The sequence below is a fragment of the Phoxinus phoxinus genome (genome assembly GCF_949152265.1).
Source record: "Phoxinus phoxinus genome assembly, chromosome: 23".
NCBI lineage: Eukaryota > Metazoa > Chordata > Actinopteri > Cypriniformes > Leuciscidae > Phoxinus > Phoxinus phoxinus.
Window position 1 is genome coordinate 2548879 of NC_136898.1, and position 17146 is coordinate 2566024.

Sequence of the window (17146 nt, forward strand, 5' to 3'; positions counted from 1 at the left end):
CATCCTCTTTACCTTCACTCCTCCCTCTTTCCATCCTCTTTACCTTCACTCCTCCCTCTTTCCATCCTCTTTACCTTCACTCCTCCCTCTTTCCATCCTCTTTACCTTCACTCCTCCCTCTTTTCATGCTCTTTACCTTCACTCCTCCCTCTTTCCATCCTCTTTACCTTCACTCCTCCCTCTTTCCATCCTCTTTACCGTCACTCCTCCCTCTTTCCATCCTCTTTACCTTCCCTCCTCCCTCTTTTCATCCTCTTTACCTTCCCTCCTCCCTCTTTTCATCCTCTTTACCTTCCCTCCTCCCTCTTTTCATGCTCTTTACCTTCACTCCTCCCTCTTTCCATCCTCTTTACCTTCACTCCTCCCTCTTTCCATCCTCTTTACCTTCACTCCTCCCTCTTTCCATCCTCTTTACCTTCACTCCTCCCTCTTTTCATCCTCTTTACCTTCCCTCCTCCCTCTTTCCATCCTCTTTACCTTCCCTCCTCCCTCTTTCCATCCTCTTTACCTTCCCTCCTCCCTCTTTCCATCCTCTTTACCTTCCCTCCTCCCTCTTTTCATCCTCTTTACCTTCACTCCTCCCTCTTTCCATCCTCTTTACCTTCCCTCCTCCCTCTTTCCATCCTCTTTACCTTCCCTCCTCCCTCTTTTCATCCTCTTTACCTTCCCTCCTCCCTCTTTCCATCCTCTTTACCTTCACTCCTCCCTCTTTCCATCCTCTTTACCTTCACTCCTCCCTCTTTTCATCCTCTTTACCTTCACTCCTCCCTCTTTTCATCCTCTTTACCTTCACTCCTCCCTCTTTCCATCCTCTTTACCTTCCCTCCTCCCTCTTTCCATCCTCTTTACCTTCCCTCCTCCCTCTTTCCATCCTCTTTACCTTCACTCCTCCCTCTTTTCATCCTCTTTACCTTCACTCCTCCCTCTTTTCATCCTCTTTACCTTCACTCCTCCCTCTTTTCATCCTCTTTACCTTCACTCCTCCCTCTTTTCATCCTCTTTACCTTCACTCCTCCCTCTTTCCATCCTTTTTACCTTCCCTCCTCCCTCTTTTCATCCTCTTTACCTTCACTCCTCCCTCTTTCCATCCTCTTTACCTTCACTCCTCCCTCTTTCCATCCTCTTTACCTTCACTCCTCCCTCTTTCCATCCTCTTTACCTTCACTCCTACCCTTTTTATTCTCTTTACCTTCACTCCTCCCTCTTTTCATCCAGCAGCCGATGTCCAACACACCTAATCACTCTTCCCAGTTGTTTTATCATCTTTACATTCTCCCATCCCTCTATGACAGAAATATCACAAAGTTTAACATGACGTTTCATCCAACTTCATTGTAACTGAACAAAAAAAACTGAATAATGAAAATTAACTATCTTACTACCCTCTGCTTCATTAGCCTTCTTATACTCCAACTTTTCACTTCTAATTCGGTTTCATTCTATCCTCAAAATATTTCTACACTTTAGCTCTATTTCTTACAAAAAAAGCATAATGTGCAAAGTGTTGGTGTTTGTGCCTCCCTACAAACCACCCTTTCTTTTAAGAGTCGTGATCCTGTTCCGCACATAATTTTTCACACCAGTCCATGTTCGCTGCTTCAAAGCTTCTGGCTCTGCGTGAATGCATCTTTCACAGTCTTGCTTACCAGGAACTTTGCATGTCTTGATGAACTTCATCATGTGTCTCTCTACTGCTTTTACCTCACTGTCCTCCCATTTCTTTTTTGGAGCGTTTGAAGAACCTATGAAATAATTAAAAAGTAAATTCTCATTACAACTAAATCGGTAAGTAAAGACCAAATCAAGACTGTGTCTTAATGTGTAGATTTTTTTCTTTTGGCTGGATATTGCTGCATGGAGCTAATTCATGTTTATTTGATTATTGTTGTTTGTGCAATGTAGAGATTTTTCTTACATTGATCCTCCTGTGAAACAGATTGATCAGATTGAACAGGTTGATCAGTCTCTGCTGGTGCTGTTGTCTGAGATAGGTCACTGCAATCCTCCTCATCACTTGACATGGAATCACCTTGGGCCTCAAGTTGCTCTAATTGACAAAAAAAATAACACTTTATTGCTTATACTTAGCATCTGTGACATAATTATATACATAATTTAGCAAATATGTACAGCACAAATACACACAGACAGTCCAAGTATACTCAACCATTTGGGTCGATTTCAATGTCATCAAGTTTCTTTCCTTTGTAGTCAGACAGTGTTCCTTTCTCCATGGCCATTAGGACTTTACTCATTTTTGCCAGCTGCAGTGTTCCCTCTGGTAACCGGTAATACTGTCTGTGGATTCTGATATCGTGACCAAGGAAATCAGCCAGTTGGTCTGCTTCATTCTCATCAAGATTAAGAATTTTAGACATGGTTGCTATGTGTTTCCTGAGCCTAGTTGATGACAGTGCTTCAGGGTTCTTTATGCCACATTCGCAAGCAGCTTTGTTGATGCACTCTCCTCCTCTGTAGGCAGACAATGCTCCACATCTGCCAAACATAAAGGGATTCTCTGCTGGAACACCACAAAGCTCACGCGTTTCAACGAGCAGCTCCATGGCAGAAACCATGGAAGGCTTGAGAAGCACAGGAACCTTTCTCCCTCGTTTACCACGGATCTCAACTCTTGTGAAGTGGAGACACAGCTTCCTCTCAAACTCAGACAGACAGATGGCAATGTCTTCGTGTAGCTCAGAAGTGTCCCTGCTTTTAAAAGCTGACAAAAGCATCCGGGATACTTCACCTTCTCTCCTTCGGTTGAACAGGATGACCTGGGACAGCGTGACCTTGGCTAGAGCAGTGTAGCTGTCAGCAGAAGGGCAAGATCTGAGCTTACTTAGGAGCCCATTGTGTTTCTTTTCAAGATGTGTGTGCAGGACTCTGACATCCTGAGTGAAAGGAATGATTTGTGGTGTGTTCCACTTGGCTTCTTTCAATGTAGTTATAGCACCAGCAGAAATGTACTCATTCCACCTTGCCTGGTGTATTTTCCTGAAGTCTCGGGCACACTCAGCACGCTCATGATCTCCATACATCATGGCATTGCTCTCAACAATACTAGAGATCTTGTTTAAAGAATGCCCAAGTTTGAGAGCTAAAGAAGGAATGCGGTAGGTGTTTTTCTCTTCATCGTAGCCAGACACAACTTTAACAGCTGCTATGACATGTTTGAAGTTTGCTGGTATGAAGAAGTCTACCATTGTTCTCAGTGGGGTAATCTTCCTTGCTTCAAGAAGAAGTCTGCCTACTTCTCTCATCTTCTGTCTGATGTAGTCATGTTTGGTCACATCAGACCCCATCCTGTTGAACATGTGCTCCCCCAGCTGCATGATGCATCTGTCAGTATGAACTACACGCGAAACTTCATCATAGTTCATAAAGGACAGTATTTTCTTGAACCCTTTGCTCACTTCTAAGCCGACTGGTGTGTTTAGAGCACACAGAGATCGAACTCTTTTCCTGCCCTTGGCATCATCATCTTTAGGTTTCAGGGGACAGTTTTTGATATGTTTCCAAAGGCTACGCTTGTTATAAAGCCCTTGGCAGTAAATGCAATGAATGAATTCTTTGGCTCTTTGTCTATATTTTGGACGGTAGCAGGCAATCATCTCCCCATGTCCTTGTCTCACCACATCTGTGTTGTGGGCAAAGTTGCCCCTTTTTCTAAGGAGGTTTAACTGGACTCGTCTTTCTTTGGAATGTTTTGGAAATGCTACTGCCTTTACAACCCCCACTTCGTTGCGATGGACAAATTCAAGGTGTCTTGCCATTTTTGAATATGGCTTAGAGCAATAAAGGCAATACTGCTTCTTGTTGTATGTCTTGCGTTCCTGCTTTGGTGATGGCATTGACTGAATAAAAGTTTTATCACCAGATAAGGTGTTTGTCTCTTTAGATTGGCATTTCATCTTTTTTGGTGATGGTACTGTCATAGATTGATCAGATGAACTACCTGCCTCGTTGGGAGATGTTGGATGTATCAAAGCACTTTTGACCATGTCATGTCCAGAAGAACTACCATCCGATTCATCTGAGCTGATTTTTGGTATGTAGTCAACATCGCTGTAGTCTGTGACATCGCTGTAATCTGTTTCACAGTCGGCACTTCCTGAACACTGAATGAGAGAATTTAACACTTACTCATGACAGTGGTTCCTGTAACATTACATTTCATCATATTGCAGATAGCAAAGTCATAATTACCTGTCTTTTTCTTGATGGCCTTAAAGAGGATATCTGGAAAAAGGAGAAATACAAACAAATATAAATAATATACAATTTCATATAATCTATTGTTAGTTCTACCAGTGCAATACACCCCGACCATCCCAATAATTCAGCAAATGAATCTACCCACCTCCCTTAATGAGAGTGTCCCAGACACCTGTGATGAGTGAACCACAGGTGTTGATGCAGCACAAGGTGAAGATACGGGGGGAGCAGGCGAGGATGAGGATGATGAAGGCAGTGCAGGAGAAGGCGATGAGGGCTGCGCAGGCGAGGCTGTTGGTGACGTGGGTGGCGCAGGAGAAGGCGATGAGGGCTGCGCAGGCGAGGCTGTTGGTGACGTGGGTGGCGCAGGAGAAGGTGATGAGGGCTGCGCAGGCGAGGATGATGGTGACGTGGGTGGCGCAGGAGAAGGTGATGAGGGCTGCGCAGGCGAGGATGATGGTGACGTGGGTGGCGCAGGAGAAGGCGATGAGGGCTGCGCAGGCGAGGCTGTTGGTGACGTGGGTGGCGCAGGAGAAGGCGATGAGGGCTGCGCAGGCGAGGCTGTTGGTGACGTGGGTGGCGCAGAAGGCGATGAGGGCTGCGGAGGCGAGGCTGTTGGTGACGTGGGTGGCGCAGGAGAAGGCGATGAGGGCTGCGCAGGCGAGGCTGTTGGTGACGTGGGTGGCGCAGGAGAAGGCGATGAGGGCTGCGCAGGCGAGGCTGTTGGTGACGTGGGTGGCGCAGGAGAAGGTGATGAGGGCTGCGCAGGCGAGGCTGTTGGTGACGTGGGTGGCGCAGGAGAAGGCGATGAGGGCTGCGCAGGCGAGGCTGTTGGTGACGTGGGTGGCGCAGGAGAAGGCGATGAGGGCTGCGCAGGCGAGGCTGTTGGTGACGTGGGTGGCGCAGGAGAAGGCGATGAGGGCTGCGCAGGCGAGGATGATGGTGACGTGGGTGGCGCAGGAGAAGGCGATGAGGGCTGCGCAGGCGAGGATGATGGTGACGTGGGTGGAGCAGGAGGCGATGAGGGCTGCGCAGGCGAGGATGATGGTGACGTGGGTGGAGCAGGAGGTGGTGACGGTGATGAGGACAGGGCAGGATGGCATGAGGTAGATGAGGCCACTATACAAGTGGACAAAGCACAGGGTGCCGATGAAGAGGGTGCATCAGATGTGGATGCGACTGAGGATGACTGTCTTGATTGAAACCGCTTCTGCAGATATATAAAGAGCTATTTAGCTTAAACAAGAATAAAATGTACATTAACAATATTGAAAACTGTAGCAGCCATATAAGATAAGAAAAAACACTGTAGGGGTGAACAAAAAAAAATAAAGAAACATGTTTTGCACATTTCAAAGCAAAGATCGTTAATAAGATAATAAAACTCTTAAAAAACAAACATTTATACAAACTTTACATACAAATTGTGACAATAGTCACGTTAATAGTTACATTGGTTCATACATTAAAACTGTAAACCAATAACTAGTTAAAGGATTAGTTCACTTCAGAATTAAAATTTCCTGATAATTTACTCACCCTCACACCATCCAAGATGTCCATGTCTTTCTTTAGTGGAAAAGAAATTAAGTTTTTTGAGGAAAACATTCCAGGATTTTTCTCCATATAATGGACTTCAATGGTCCACCGGGTCAAAGGTCCAGATGTGAGTTTCAGTGCAGCTTCAAAGTCTCAACACGATCCAGCCGAGGAATAAGAGACTTATCTAGACAAACCATTTGCCATTTTATAACAAAATAAACATTTATATACCACAAATGCCCGTCTTGCACTAGCTCTGATGCCCCACACATTACGTAATCACGATAAAAGGTCACGCGGAAGGCAGGCGAAAGTACCAACCTAGTGTTTACAAAGAGAACGTGCAAAGACTAAGACAAACGCCATTTCAGACGATTTTGAAGATGGAGGAGAGTTTTTCGGCCTATCCTACCTTTTTGAACTGGAACACGCATGACCTTTCAACCTGATGAAGTAATGTGTGGCGCATCGCAGAGCTAGTGCAAGACGAGCATTTGTGGTTTAAAAGTATATAAATGTTTATTTTGTTATGGCGGCTAGTTTGTCTAGATAAGACTCTTATTCCTCAGGAGTAAGGAATTACTTTTCTTATTCTTATCGCTGCACTGAAACTCACATTTGGACCTGAAACTGTTGGACCCCATTGAAGTCACTATATGGAGAAAAATTTCCTCTTCTCCTGGAATGTTTTCCTCAAAAACAGTTATTTATATTCCATTAAAGAAAGAAAGACATGAACATCTTGGATGATGTGAGGGTGAGTAAATTATCAGGAACTTTTTAATCCTGAAGTTAACTACTCCTTTAACTAGCAGAGGTTGGTAGCAAGGCGCTACATTTTACTCCATAGCATCCTTCGGATGAGACGTTAAACCGAGGTCCTGACTCTCTGTGGTCATTAAAAATCCATTTTACATTTTAAATACATTCTGCTGAAATGAACGAAATGACTCGAAAAATTATTTGTTCATTTTGATGAACGAGATTCAAATATCCGAGTCAGTAAAATGATCCGAACTTCCGACTACTATTACACACGTGTGCTGGATGAAGTGGATATGCACCTACAATCAACTAAAACCAAACCTGTAAATGCATCCTATGGTTTCCCAGTGATAAAGATCTTTTCTAGTTGAACACCTGAGCAGTCAGTGGCTGCCTGTGTTGCGCGTTCATTATTTTGGGGGCAGAGCAATGAAGGGAGGAGTGTGTTTGAGTGTCGATTTCAAATATCAACAGTGTTTCTCAGAAATCACTTACTGCACTTTTAACTAGCTGGCAGTAAACATCAGTAGATAGTTGCTTCATGTATGACATGGTTACCATTTTATTCCTTGATGTTCTTGCTTTGACTGACTGCTCATGTGGACCATTGCTGTTCACCATGTCCAATTCAGGAGAGGAATCAGAAGCTGCACAATGGGGCTGGATATCAGAAAAGAAAGCAGTGTATATCAAATTCAGGATATTTGTAAAGGACAGAAAAACTTTGTTCACATTCATTCCTCTAGCTGTCCTACAATTTATCCATCATTCCTTTCACACACAACTCTATGCTAAAAGAGTCAATAATATAATGATATAATAATAATATAATGATACAGAGGTTTTGAAGTGGACTTACCGATTTCTGCGGGCCCAAACTGCTAGCTGGCTTTTTATCAGTGGATTCTGCTGATGCTTGATTTAAAGGCTTGAGAAATATGAGACCACAATCACATGGTAACTAATCAGAATGAGAGTAAAAGATTATCATGAATTTACTGATTACTGATCAATCTCTTTAGCATTTTCTTGATAGTACCTTGATTCGCCATGGCCAATCTGAGTCTCCATAATTGTAAGTGATTTCCTCCCCTGGTAGAATGTCTCGTACAGCAAAGAGACAAAGGTGAGGTTTTCTGCTCACTTCAACGGTTCTCATTTTGCAAGTAGGATTTCTGGTATCATCGTTGACAAGTCTTCCCAAGGACGTGTCTTCTTTAGATGCATCCATGCTACAAAGACATAACATTTCCACTCAAGACTTGTAATCTTAGTATGCTAGACATTTTTATATATATATGTATTATACACATTTTTATAACTGGTTCTGAGCTCCAGTCCTGGAAACCCACCGCTCTGTATATGTTGTATGTGTTTTAATACAAGTACTCGTGTTTAAATTCACCTTATTCAGATGATCAGTCATCATCAGAACACGGCTCTATTAACTCAACTGAGTATGTCAGGTGAAGGAGACATACAGAATGTGCAGAGAGGAGGGTCTGAGAACTAGCCTGGTAATACCAGACTCTGCTACTTCACTTTGCTTCGTAGACAGAGTCTGGAATGGCATAATAGAGAAGTGTTTTCTCTCTCGCTAGGGGGCACTTGTCTGAAGTTTAAAATCATTGGTTACCCGTAAGCCAATCAGATAAGTTTAGTTAGGACGTATGTTATGCGCCTGTACAGCCGCATCGAACCACAGACATCATGCATCGAACTCAAATCTATGATCGAACTTCCACTGTAAACCTGCTGTAAACACATGATGATGCGAGCGAAATACCGGAGTGAACATGGCTGTAAACGACTTTTGCAGATTAGGCGTCGTTAATCTCCGCATCCACGGTACAATCACGGCCTCTAAACTTATTTTTGACAGAGTGAAACAAGAAAATATTTGTAGCCAACTCTCAAATTTAGGATTATATCTTTTAAACTCAGCTAGTGCCGCTGCTAGCCATTTCGGTGCCCTAAGCATAATTCCTTTATGATGCGCTCTACCCCGAGAAGCTTCATGAGGCACACGCGCGCGGTCTCTTGCTCGCTCTCCCTCTCTGCCGTGCACGCGCAACGCGGTTTGGAGCACAGTCTCTGTCTCGCGGGCGCGATCGCTCTAGATTCCGGAGATTTTAACTAATTCGCGGGCGTCAGTGAGCCTCTATCAATATGCGGGAGACTCCCGGAAACACTATTTTTTTGGTGCCCCTTCAGCTCTTGGTTCCCTACGCACAGCGCGTGGTGGGAGCGGCGGCACTGGTTCTCTATAACAGAGCGAATTGCATCCCGTGTCTCGTTTCGGTTTTCGATTTCTCTAACCTACAATGTAAAACTCGGCGCTTAGCGTCTACGTCACGGCTCTCAGCCCGCACTCTGTTCGTTGATTGGTCCGGCAGTCCGAAGGCCGGTGGAAAACTGAAAGATAGGCCGCTATCTCAGACTAACTACAGGAGCGAAATGAAATTAGCGGAAGTAGGAAGTCTGACGTAGTCAGGCTATCTGAGAACCACTGATCTATATGATAGTTCACTGCAGCATCCTCTCAGTTCTCAGATAAACGCATCTAAAATTTACCATTTTGTTCTCTTTTGCGAATACAGGAAAAACAAATATTGATTACTCAAGGAAACTGCACTCAGTACTCTTCGTGTCAGTTCATGGTGAATTTTAAGTATTAGGGTGTGTTCACACCTGGCATGTTTGTTTAGACCGTTAGTGCTGTTCATTTGAATAAGTGTGAACGCTGCCATCTGAACTAGGGCTGCACGATATGAGGAAAAGCTGCGATGTGCGATAACATTGTTTAATATTGCGATAACGATATGACTTGCGATAAATGTGATTGTTAACTATACTGTTCCCATGTCTTAGTGCTTTAATAGGTTCTTTGCGTGATAGGTCAAACGTTTATTACCTGCCTGGTTCAGAATACACGATTTTAGCGCGATTTTGGCACGATCCGTTTGACGTATGGGTGTCGTGGTGATTCGTAATAACGACAACGGGCGTCGGGACGCAAGATTTGATCGTTTCATCTCGTATAGTGTGTCACAGTGGGCGACAACCTACGTCGCGTCTGCGATGCTTCACGACAGAAAGACTATAGCATGTTTAATTCTTTAACGGTCCTCCACGACGGGTTGAATATGTGAGCGAGGCGAGACGTGAGTGAGTGCAACAGTGAGTGTGTGTGTACGCCAGTGAGCGTGTGAGCGTATGTGTGTGTGTGTGCGTGCGTGAGTGAGCGAGTGAGCGAGGGACAGTGAGTGTGTGTGTTTGTGTGTCTGTGCGTGCGAGTGAATGTTTGCGAGTGAATGTGTGTGTGTGACGGCACGCGATGACTGGTCGGAAAGCAACGTGTAGTCTGACATGTTTCTTGTCCACGACAAGATTTTAGGAGTCAAAAACGTGTAAGTTAGTGCTAATCTGAACCAGGCATTATTCATCGTGTCAGGCTGTCTGTTGCGATGTGTTCATCGCCGGAGTTCATATCGCGATGACGATGAAAATTCGATGTATCGTTCAGCCCTAATCTGAACCCTGGTGCCACCAAACAAACTGACCGAGACGCTGAAAAAATTTGTCTCAGTTGGCTTCCAAACGAACTCTGGTGCAGTTCGAATGAAATATTAACGTAACATGGACCAGAGACATGTAAACAACCAAAAACAGGAAGATGTGACCCTAAAAGGACAGACTGGTCAAGCATAACATGTTTGACGATAGAAATGCCAATCTGAACATTAAGCGTACACGGACCAAACGAACCAAGCGAACAGAACTACAGGCATGAACTAAGTATTTTACAGTTCCAGATATTTTAGCATCCCTACTACATCAATCCAACAGTTCTATACTCACCACCAATTTTTGCCATGCCACTGAAAATCAAACAGGAACGTGTTCTCAGCTTCAGTGTAGTGTTCAGTTCGGTCAAGACTCTCCTGTGAACTCAGAAGTTCACCTCTGTATTCAAGAACAAAATCACCTCTGAAGAAAGCTCCAGCGGTGAAAACTCCACGACCTAAAGAGGAGAAATAGCTTCAGTTTCTTTAATGTCAACTATTATTTTGATTATTACTAAAAGTTCTCAACCATATTATGTACATTATATGATGTAAAAGGGAAATTACTGAAGGAAAATAGTCAATAGCCAGGCTAATCTCGAAGCATGCTTTGCTTTTTTTACTTTACATTATACTTTTAAGTCTTAAAAGTATACAGTTAAAATGTACTCAATTTTTTTTAGACAATCAATATTATCATGGCTATATATTGTTTAGAACAGAGTGCTGAAGTAATGACGTATTTTTGCAGACCAACCGGGTAGTTCACCTCCCCTGGTTCCCTCCACAAAAACCTTATAGGATTTGCAGAAAATAAGCTAAAGTTAGTCTATAAACTACACCACAGTTGCAAAACTTCAACTTCCTTATGATGAAGGTTCAACAACTCATCTAGAATGTGTCTGTGTTGCATTAATTTAAAAAACAATTATGTTTGTTTATTATTTGCATCTCTTTCGGATAGTTTTCTTTGTGGTATATGGATGTTTTATTTGGCTTCTATAGTTTAGATAAAAGTATAGAGGGTTTTTTTGTTGTTGTTGATAAATGTGCCTACAGGAACTCTAAAGCTTTAAGATCCATCTCCCTTTGTAATATATATAATGTTTTTGCATTCTTATAATGCATGTTGACTGATTGTGTGCCGTGTACATCCTTTAATCTACCTGTATAGAATAGTTTGCAAGAGTGCGATTATAAACACAACGAGGCTGTAAAAGTGACTAGATGAGTTTATCTGTTCAGTTGATGGTGTTTAATGTCCCAGACAACTTGTCTCCCATTTAGACGCTTGTTAGCAACTGTCTTTTACAAGACAAGTAAAGGCTTTTTTTTTAAAACACACAAGAGAGCATTACTGATGTATTTTATGTTGTAGAATAAACGTGATGTTTACTTGCACACCGATACGCTGATAAAAAACAACAAACAAAAAACACCTTATTGAAATAATCCATTCTGCCGTGCAAAGGCAAAGGACTGTGACTTAAATTGTGGTCGAAAATTCGTTATTTTTGGCACAATCGAGACCTCCTTTATCATGTGGATAAGTATCTTGAGTCAATTATATTGTTTTTTCAAAAAAAAGAATGGGTTGTCTTAACAGTAATTTCAAAAAGCCCACGAGAAACCAAGGCAGAACACCGTAACTCCAGTTACCGCTCTTTGGCTTTGTTTTGCAACGCTCAAATTGAGTTACGGTACTCTGCCTTTGTGTAGCCGCCCGTCAATATGAAGATACTGTGCCGGTGTTCTATCAAATAATGCCACCTATCAGATTGTACGGTGTTCTGCCTTTGTTTTACTGTCCATTAAAATTGTATTACAGTGTAGCCTGTGCACTTGGTACAGCTTCCATCAGTCCCTGTAGCTTCTGATGTCCCCAGAGCTTAGTCCTGCACAAACGCGGTCAGAACATTTAGTACGGTCTAAACCCACTCCATTGACAAACGTGCGATATCGATCGCGAAGGATATGACAGAAAAATTACACATGCCGTAGCAGATGAATACAACAAAGAACTAAAGCCCCGCCTCACCCAGATCGGGTACCGGACCTGGTTAAAACATTCATGCATCTAGCTGGCAGAGAGCCAAAACTGCACAGACGCCTTTAGCACCGCCCTGAACACCGTCGAGCCAACGCTGGACTAATAGCCTATGTCACAGGGAGTGATAATATAATGAAGCAACAAGTGCTGGTGCATTCAACATCAGACCAGCTGTTACGCGAGTTATACCTACAATCACAGCGTCTGGAATAAATCCGCGGGACGAGCGAAGTGCACCACCACAATAACAGGGCAGACAGCTGAAACCACCACACACTGAAAAGACGCAGAACACAGAAGGTTGTGCTATAAATGCATTAGTCGTCGACAGGGCCGTCGCTGGTGGGGTGAAAGGTGGTGACAATTATAGGGGTCCCCGCTGCCCAGGGGGCCCCACAAAATCCAACAGTTATACTAGGGACACTATTGCATGAATAATTATAATATTTATTAGTTGTATGCCTGAGATTTAAAATGAAAACCACAAAAAAACATGCAGCTTGGTTAAATATTTTTTCCAAATAGCTGCTTCTCTTACCTCCCTAAAAATGGTTTAGTCCGATCTATTTATTAGTTATTAATAAATACCCCGCCCCAGCTCGTGAAGAGAACCAATCAGAGTTGAGGCGGCATTGCCTGAAGACGTTAATCTGGTGGAACTGACTCACTGGAAAAATGTCGGGAAAAAGAAAATACAAATCTAGTTATCAGAAACGCCACGAAAAGAAGGAGAGGGAGGCCAGGAGAGTTGTTGGATCCCAGTCAATTAAAACCTTCTTTAACGCAGGTTAGTGTATTGTATTGTTATTTCGCTGAGAATCAGAAAACTACCGTCTTCTTTCACTTTTCATTAACGGGCGCGAGCGGCACAACCGACTGAATGATTACGCGATTAAAATCCCTGTCCTTTTCACTATTGTAAATAACTTGACACGAGACACGACGCATTGCATTATGCATAATATGACCTGCTGGCTGGTGATGTGTTTATTACATCAAGAAACACGAATACAACTGCACTTGAATGAATAAATGTATGAGCTTTATTTAAATATTATTTTACCAGTTCCATATTATCTCTATTAAAATACATAAAAAGATAAATCTTTTTTAAAACTTTGACTACATTCTTAAGACTGTAACACAGTCTCATCTCAAAACGTCACATACTGACGTGGTTTGACCATACGGCAACATACGACGAAAAGGGTACCCCATAACGTCAATATGAGACGGAGACATAAGCGCACCAGCAGCGCCCCCTAACGGTACCCTAACCCATACCTAAACCTAACCATAACCTGAACCGTCTCATATTGACGTTATAGGGGTACCCTTTTCGTCGTATGTTGCCGTATGGTCAAACCACGTCAGTATGTGACGTTTTGAGATGAGACTGTTACAACCCATAAAAACATTATTTTACCGTTCCTTTTTTAAAAATTGGTTTTCTTATTATTTCATTTTTTTTATTTATATGCCTAACCTTTGATGACTTTACACTTCATTCCACTTCAAGCTTTTTGTTAATTTTTATTAGTTGTTAATTTTATAGAATTTTAAGATACTCAAACTGCAAAAAAATGCCTTTTGTACTCAGTATTTTTGTCTTGTTTCCAGTCCAAATATCTCAAAATTCTTAAATCAAGATGCATTTACTAGATAAGTGAAATGCAATAAAATATTAAGTCTTGTTTTCTGTTGAAATAAATCAAATTTAAGTGAGTTTTTGCTTAAAACATGTCAAATAATCTGCCAATGGGGTAAGATAAATAATGTTCATTTTTGAAAGAAATTTCATTTTTCTATTTAGGCCTATTTTCTTTTTATATTTAATGTTATATTTGTTTATTTTGCTTTTGCTGATGTTCATTAAAATCTTGATTTACATTTATTTGTTATCTGCTTTGTTATTTTGTAAGAAAACCCTAGTTACATGTGGGCCTCCATGCATATTGTACAGTACGCCAACAATATATGAGTATGCATACAGAAAATATATTGGTGGAGGGTGGTGGGGGGCCCACATCAATATTTTTTTCAGGGGGCACCGGATCCTCTAGCTACGGCCCTGGTCGTCGAGGTAGTCCAGAACGCACTCCCCACTTTCAGTCCCAAAGGGGAAATGGCATTCGTAATTTTCATGAACATACAAGGAGCGCGACACCTTCGAACACGAATCTCGGGAACCGCCTGTGATAAAGGGGTTATCTCAATGTTGAAGTGTATGCGTCTTTTAGATCCACCGCTATAAACCAGTCCCCGGGTCGAATGTGCGCAACGATCTGTTTTATCATTTTGAATGCGCTTAGCAAGTCTTATGTCACTCGATACCATACTCTTTACCACAATGGAGGTATTTTGTCATGTCTAATGTATTAATAATGCCATCAGAATGCAACCAAAGCACAGGATAGTAGGGGTGTAACGGTACATGTATTCGTACCGGACCGTTTCGGTACAGGACTTTCGGTACGGTGCACATGTGCACCGAATGCAATCTGTCACGTAAATTAGGCTAGTTTTGTGTGCAGAACATACATCCATTCCGAGTTTCCACACGAACATATTAAGTGTCGGAAGTCTCCGCGTTGCACTGATTAAATCTGATTAATCGTTTTTGTGATTCAAATACATGTAAAAATTACCATAACATCTGTCTTCCTGTGTGCGGACATTTGTTTATGTTGCTGTGACAACGAAACACGTGCAAGCGCGGCTGTGTTAAGAGCGCTGATGCGCTCATCTGTGGACATTTCCGACTGCCTTTCTGTTAAAAGCGGGCTTTCCACACAAACAAACGTACATGTGTCATTAGTATGAGAAAAAAAATTTGGATTTTAACTCTCGGGTCGGGCTCGGACATAAATATCGCATAAATAAAGATCACCACATACACGGCACGCTCGCTTTAGCCCAGCCTCTTGCTAGCTAGCGTCACGGCCAATATTGGTTTGAGAGTATTTTATTAGTGGAGAACTTTGCAGCAGTATTTTATTTCTTATTCTTTTTTTATTTTATATCTTTTTTATTTATTAGCCTAACGTTATATTTTATTAAAAAGTGTGTTTAAAAAAAGTGTAAACAAATTGTTAAAAAAAAGTTTATAGTAAACAACCAGCAGTTTAATGTTTTGCATTTCTTTCCCTTACTGTACCGAAAATGAACCGAACCGTGACTTTAAAACCGAGGTACGTACCGAACCGTGATTTTTGCGTACCGTTACACCCCTACAGGATAGTAATAAGTAGATGGTTATAAGTAATTGTAAATCATACAAATTAAATGCCATGATCACTAGATTTTATACAGCTGTTACTATAATTATTTTGTTAATGGTGATCAGCAACCAAATATTGATAATGTGGAAGTTACTGCCTTTTGGATGACATCTCACTTGTTGCTGACAATACAAAGGCAGAGTACAGTAACTTTAAAATAGTGGTCAAAAGTCAAGGTTGCGCTCAAGATTTTTTTATGTAAATCATTTTCATTACTAAAACATCTAATTGCAAGATTTCCAGTGTCCTACCCATAATTAATGTAAATTTGGCGGGACAACTAAAAATCTTTAAAGTAATTTTTCTCAGTTCCACACACGAGTTAAGGTCTTTTGCCTTTGTAGGGCAGCACTGTCCTGGTTTACATGCAAACCAATAACCACATAAACCACAAGACTTTATAAGTAAATCAGGTAAATTATCTCAAAACCTAAACATTCGTGTATCTGACTGTGTATTCCATATGTCATGTCAGTTGTGATGTTAAAGGTCAAGTTCTGTATTTTACACTTAAAGCCCTGTTTTCAGATCGTTTCTGACGAAATAGAACGGTTAAGTTTAAAAGACACATGCTGCTGTCCCGAGAATTTTAGGTTTATTTTCTTGGGGCCAAAAATTCTTGGGACAGGAGCATGTGTCCAAATTTTAATCTTAACCGTTCTATTTCATCAGATACGATCTGTAAACAGGGCTTTAAGTGTAAAATACCGAACTTGTCCTTTAAATAAAGCCAAGTGTATTCCAGAATTTTAGCGGAAAACTTACATATTCTCCTCTCATGCAGTATCGGATGCAGTATTTTGACTGTACCCCTTCTGCATGAGATGAGAACACATTTTAAGAGTTTCTTGGGTCAAGAAAACACTCGCTCTGTCTGGATGTGCTTAAATCCACAGTATGTAAACTTTCCTGTCACACATCACACATGCTCACTTCAATAAGCCACAGAATGCAGGTGTTTACATGCAAATTTGGAATAAGGGGTAAAAATCTATCTGTGTCGATTGGCTTAAGCCGTTTATGATGACCTTAGTCTGCATTTACATGACCACAAGAACTGTCTGCTTATTATGCAATCGAGTTAAGAATGTGCAAGTAAACATTAACGTTAGGTTGATAGAACTGGAAGTGCAAACATTTAAATGTTGCTGTTTTAGGGCTCATGCCTGCAGAACTCTATTCAGGAATCTTGACTGCACAATAAAAAAAATAAAAAATATTTTTCAACTTGTGAAACATGGATATTAGTTGGCCTAATAACCATATGACTCGCCTCACATTAAATTCTCAGTTATGTAGATTAACATGATCACTAAACTGCTTAGTCATAAATACTTGCCTTTATATTTGCTGATGAACTGCTCTTGAAGCCCAGGCTTGTCGGTTTCATAGGCAATGTGGTGCTCAGCGTCCTGCAGAGGTTTTCTACGTCTTTTATTTCCCAGCATGCTGACTTTCTTTCATTGCAATGACTGGAAAAAATGTATAAAAAATATAAGGTGAATGAAATAAACAAGCATATTTAAACAATCTTGTTGATCTTACTGGATTTGTTCACCCAAAAACATACATAATTAACATACAATTACATTAATTGTTGTTCCAAATTTACCTCATGTTGTTCCAAACCTGTGTTGTGTTTTTTCTGTTCAACACTAAAGTATATCTTTATATTATATCACAGAGCTCTATTCAATGACATCACATGTGACCAGTCTACAACA

The 17146-nt window shown here is 41.6% G+C and overlaps 1 protein-coding gene across 3 annotated transcripts; it reads right to left on the reverse strand.

Moving 5' to 3' along the window:
* Window positions 1-1041: 1041 nt before the first annotated feature.
* On the reverse strand, window positions 1042-16809 carry LOC306991942 (uncharacterized protein). Of its 3 annotated transcripts, none has more exons than XM_079600273.1 (6): window positions 16762-16809; window positions 10387-10549; window positions 4210-4242; window positions 2168-4121; window positions 1916-2047; window positions 1049-1742 (listed from the first exon to the last, which is right to left on the reverse strand). In XM_079600273.1, the coding sequence occupies exons 4-6, from the start codon at window positions 4002-4004 to the stop codon at window positions 1522-1524; spliced, it is 2190 nt and encodes a 729-aa protein (XP_079456399.1). In that variant the 5' UTR covers window positions 4005-4121; window positions 4210-4242; window positions 10387-10549; window positions 16762-16809; the 3' UTR covers window positions 1049-1521. The 3 variants fall into 3 exon arrangements, 2 of the variants coding, with proteins under 2 accessions (XP_079456398.1, XP_079456399.1); XR_013796193.1 differs by lacking the exons at window positions 10387-10549; window positions 16762-16809 and adding an exon at window positions 7084-7180 and having other exon boundaries at window positions 1050-1066; window positions 1098-1742; XM_079600272.1 differs by lacking the exons at window positions 10387-10549; window positions 16762-16809 and adding an exon at window positions 7084-7180 and having other exon boundaries at window positions 1042-1742.
* Window positions 16810-17146: the final 337 nt, after the last annotated feature.

Excerpts from the sequence above, each read along its gene's own strand:
- LOC306991942 (XM_079600272.1), bottom strand. The coding sequence starts at position 7,146 with ATGGTGAACAGCAATGGTCCACATGAGCAGTCAGTCAAAGCAAGAACA. Across the intron at positions 4,122-4,209 it reads GGCCATCAAGAAAAAGACAG|TGTTCAGGAAGTGCCGACTG; the intron begins GTAATTATGACT and ends TCTCTCATTCAG. Across the intron at positions 2,048-2,167 it reads CATTGAAATCGACCCAAATG|AGCAACTTGAGGCCCAAGGT; the intron begins GTTGAGTATACT and ends TTTGTCAATTAG.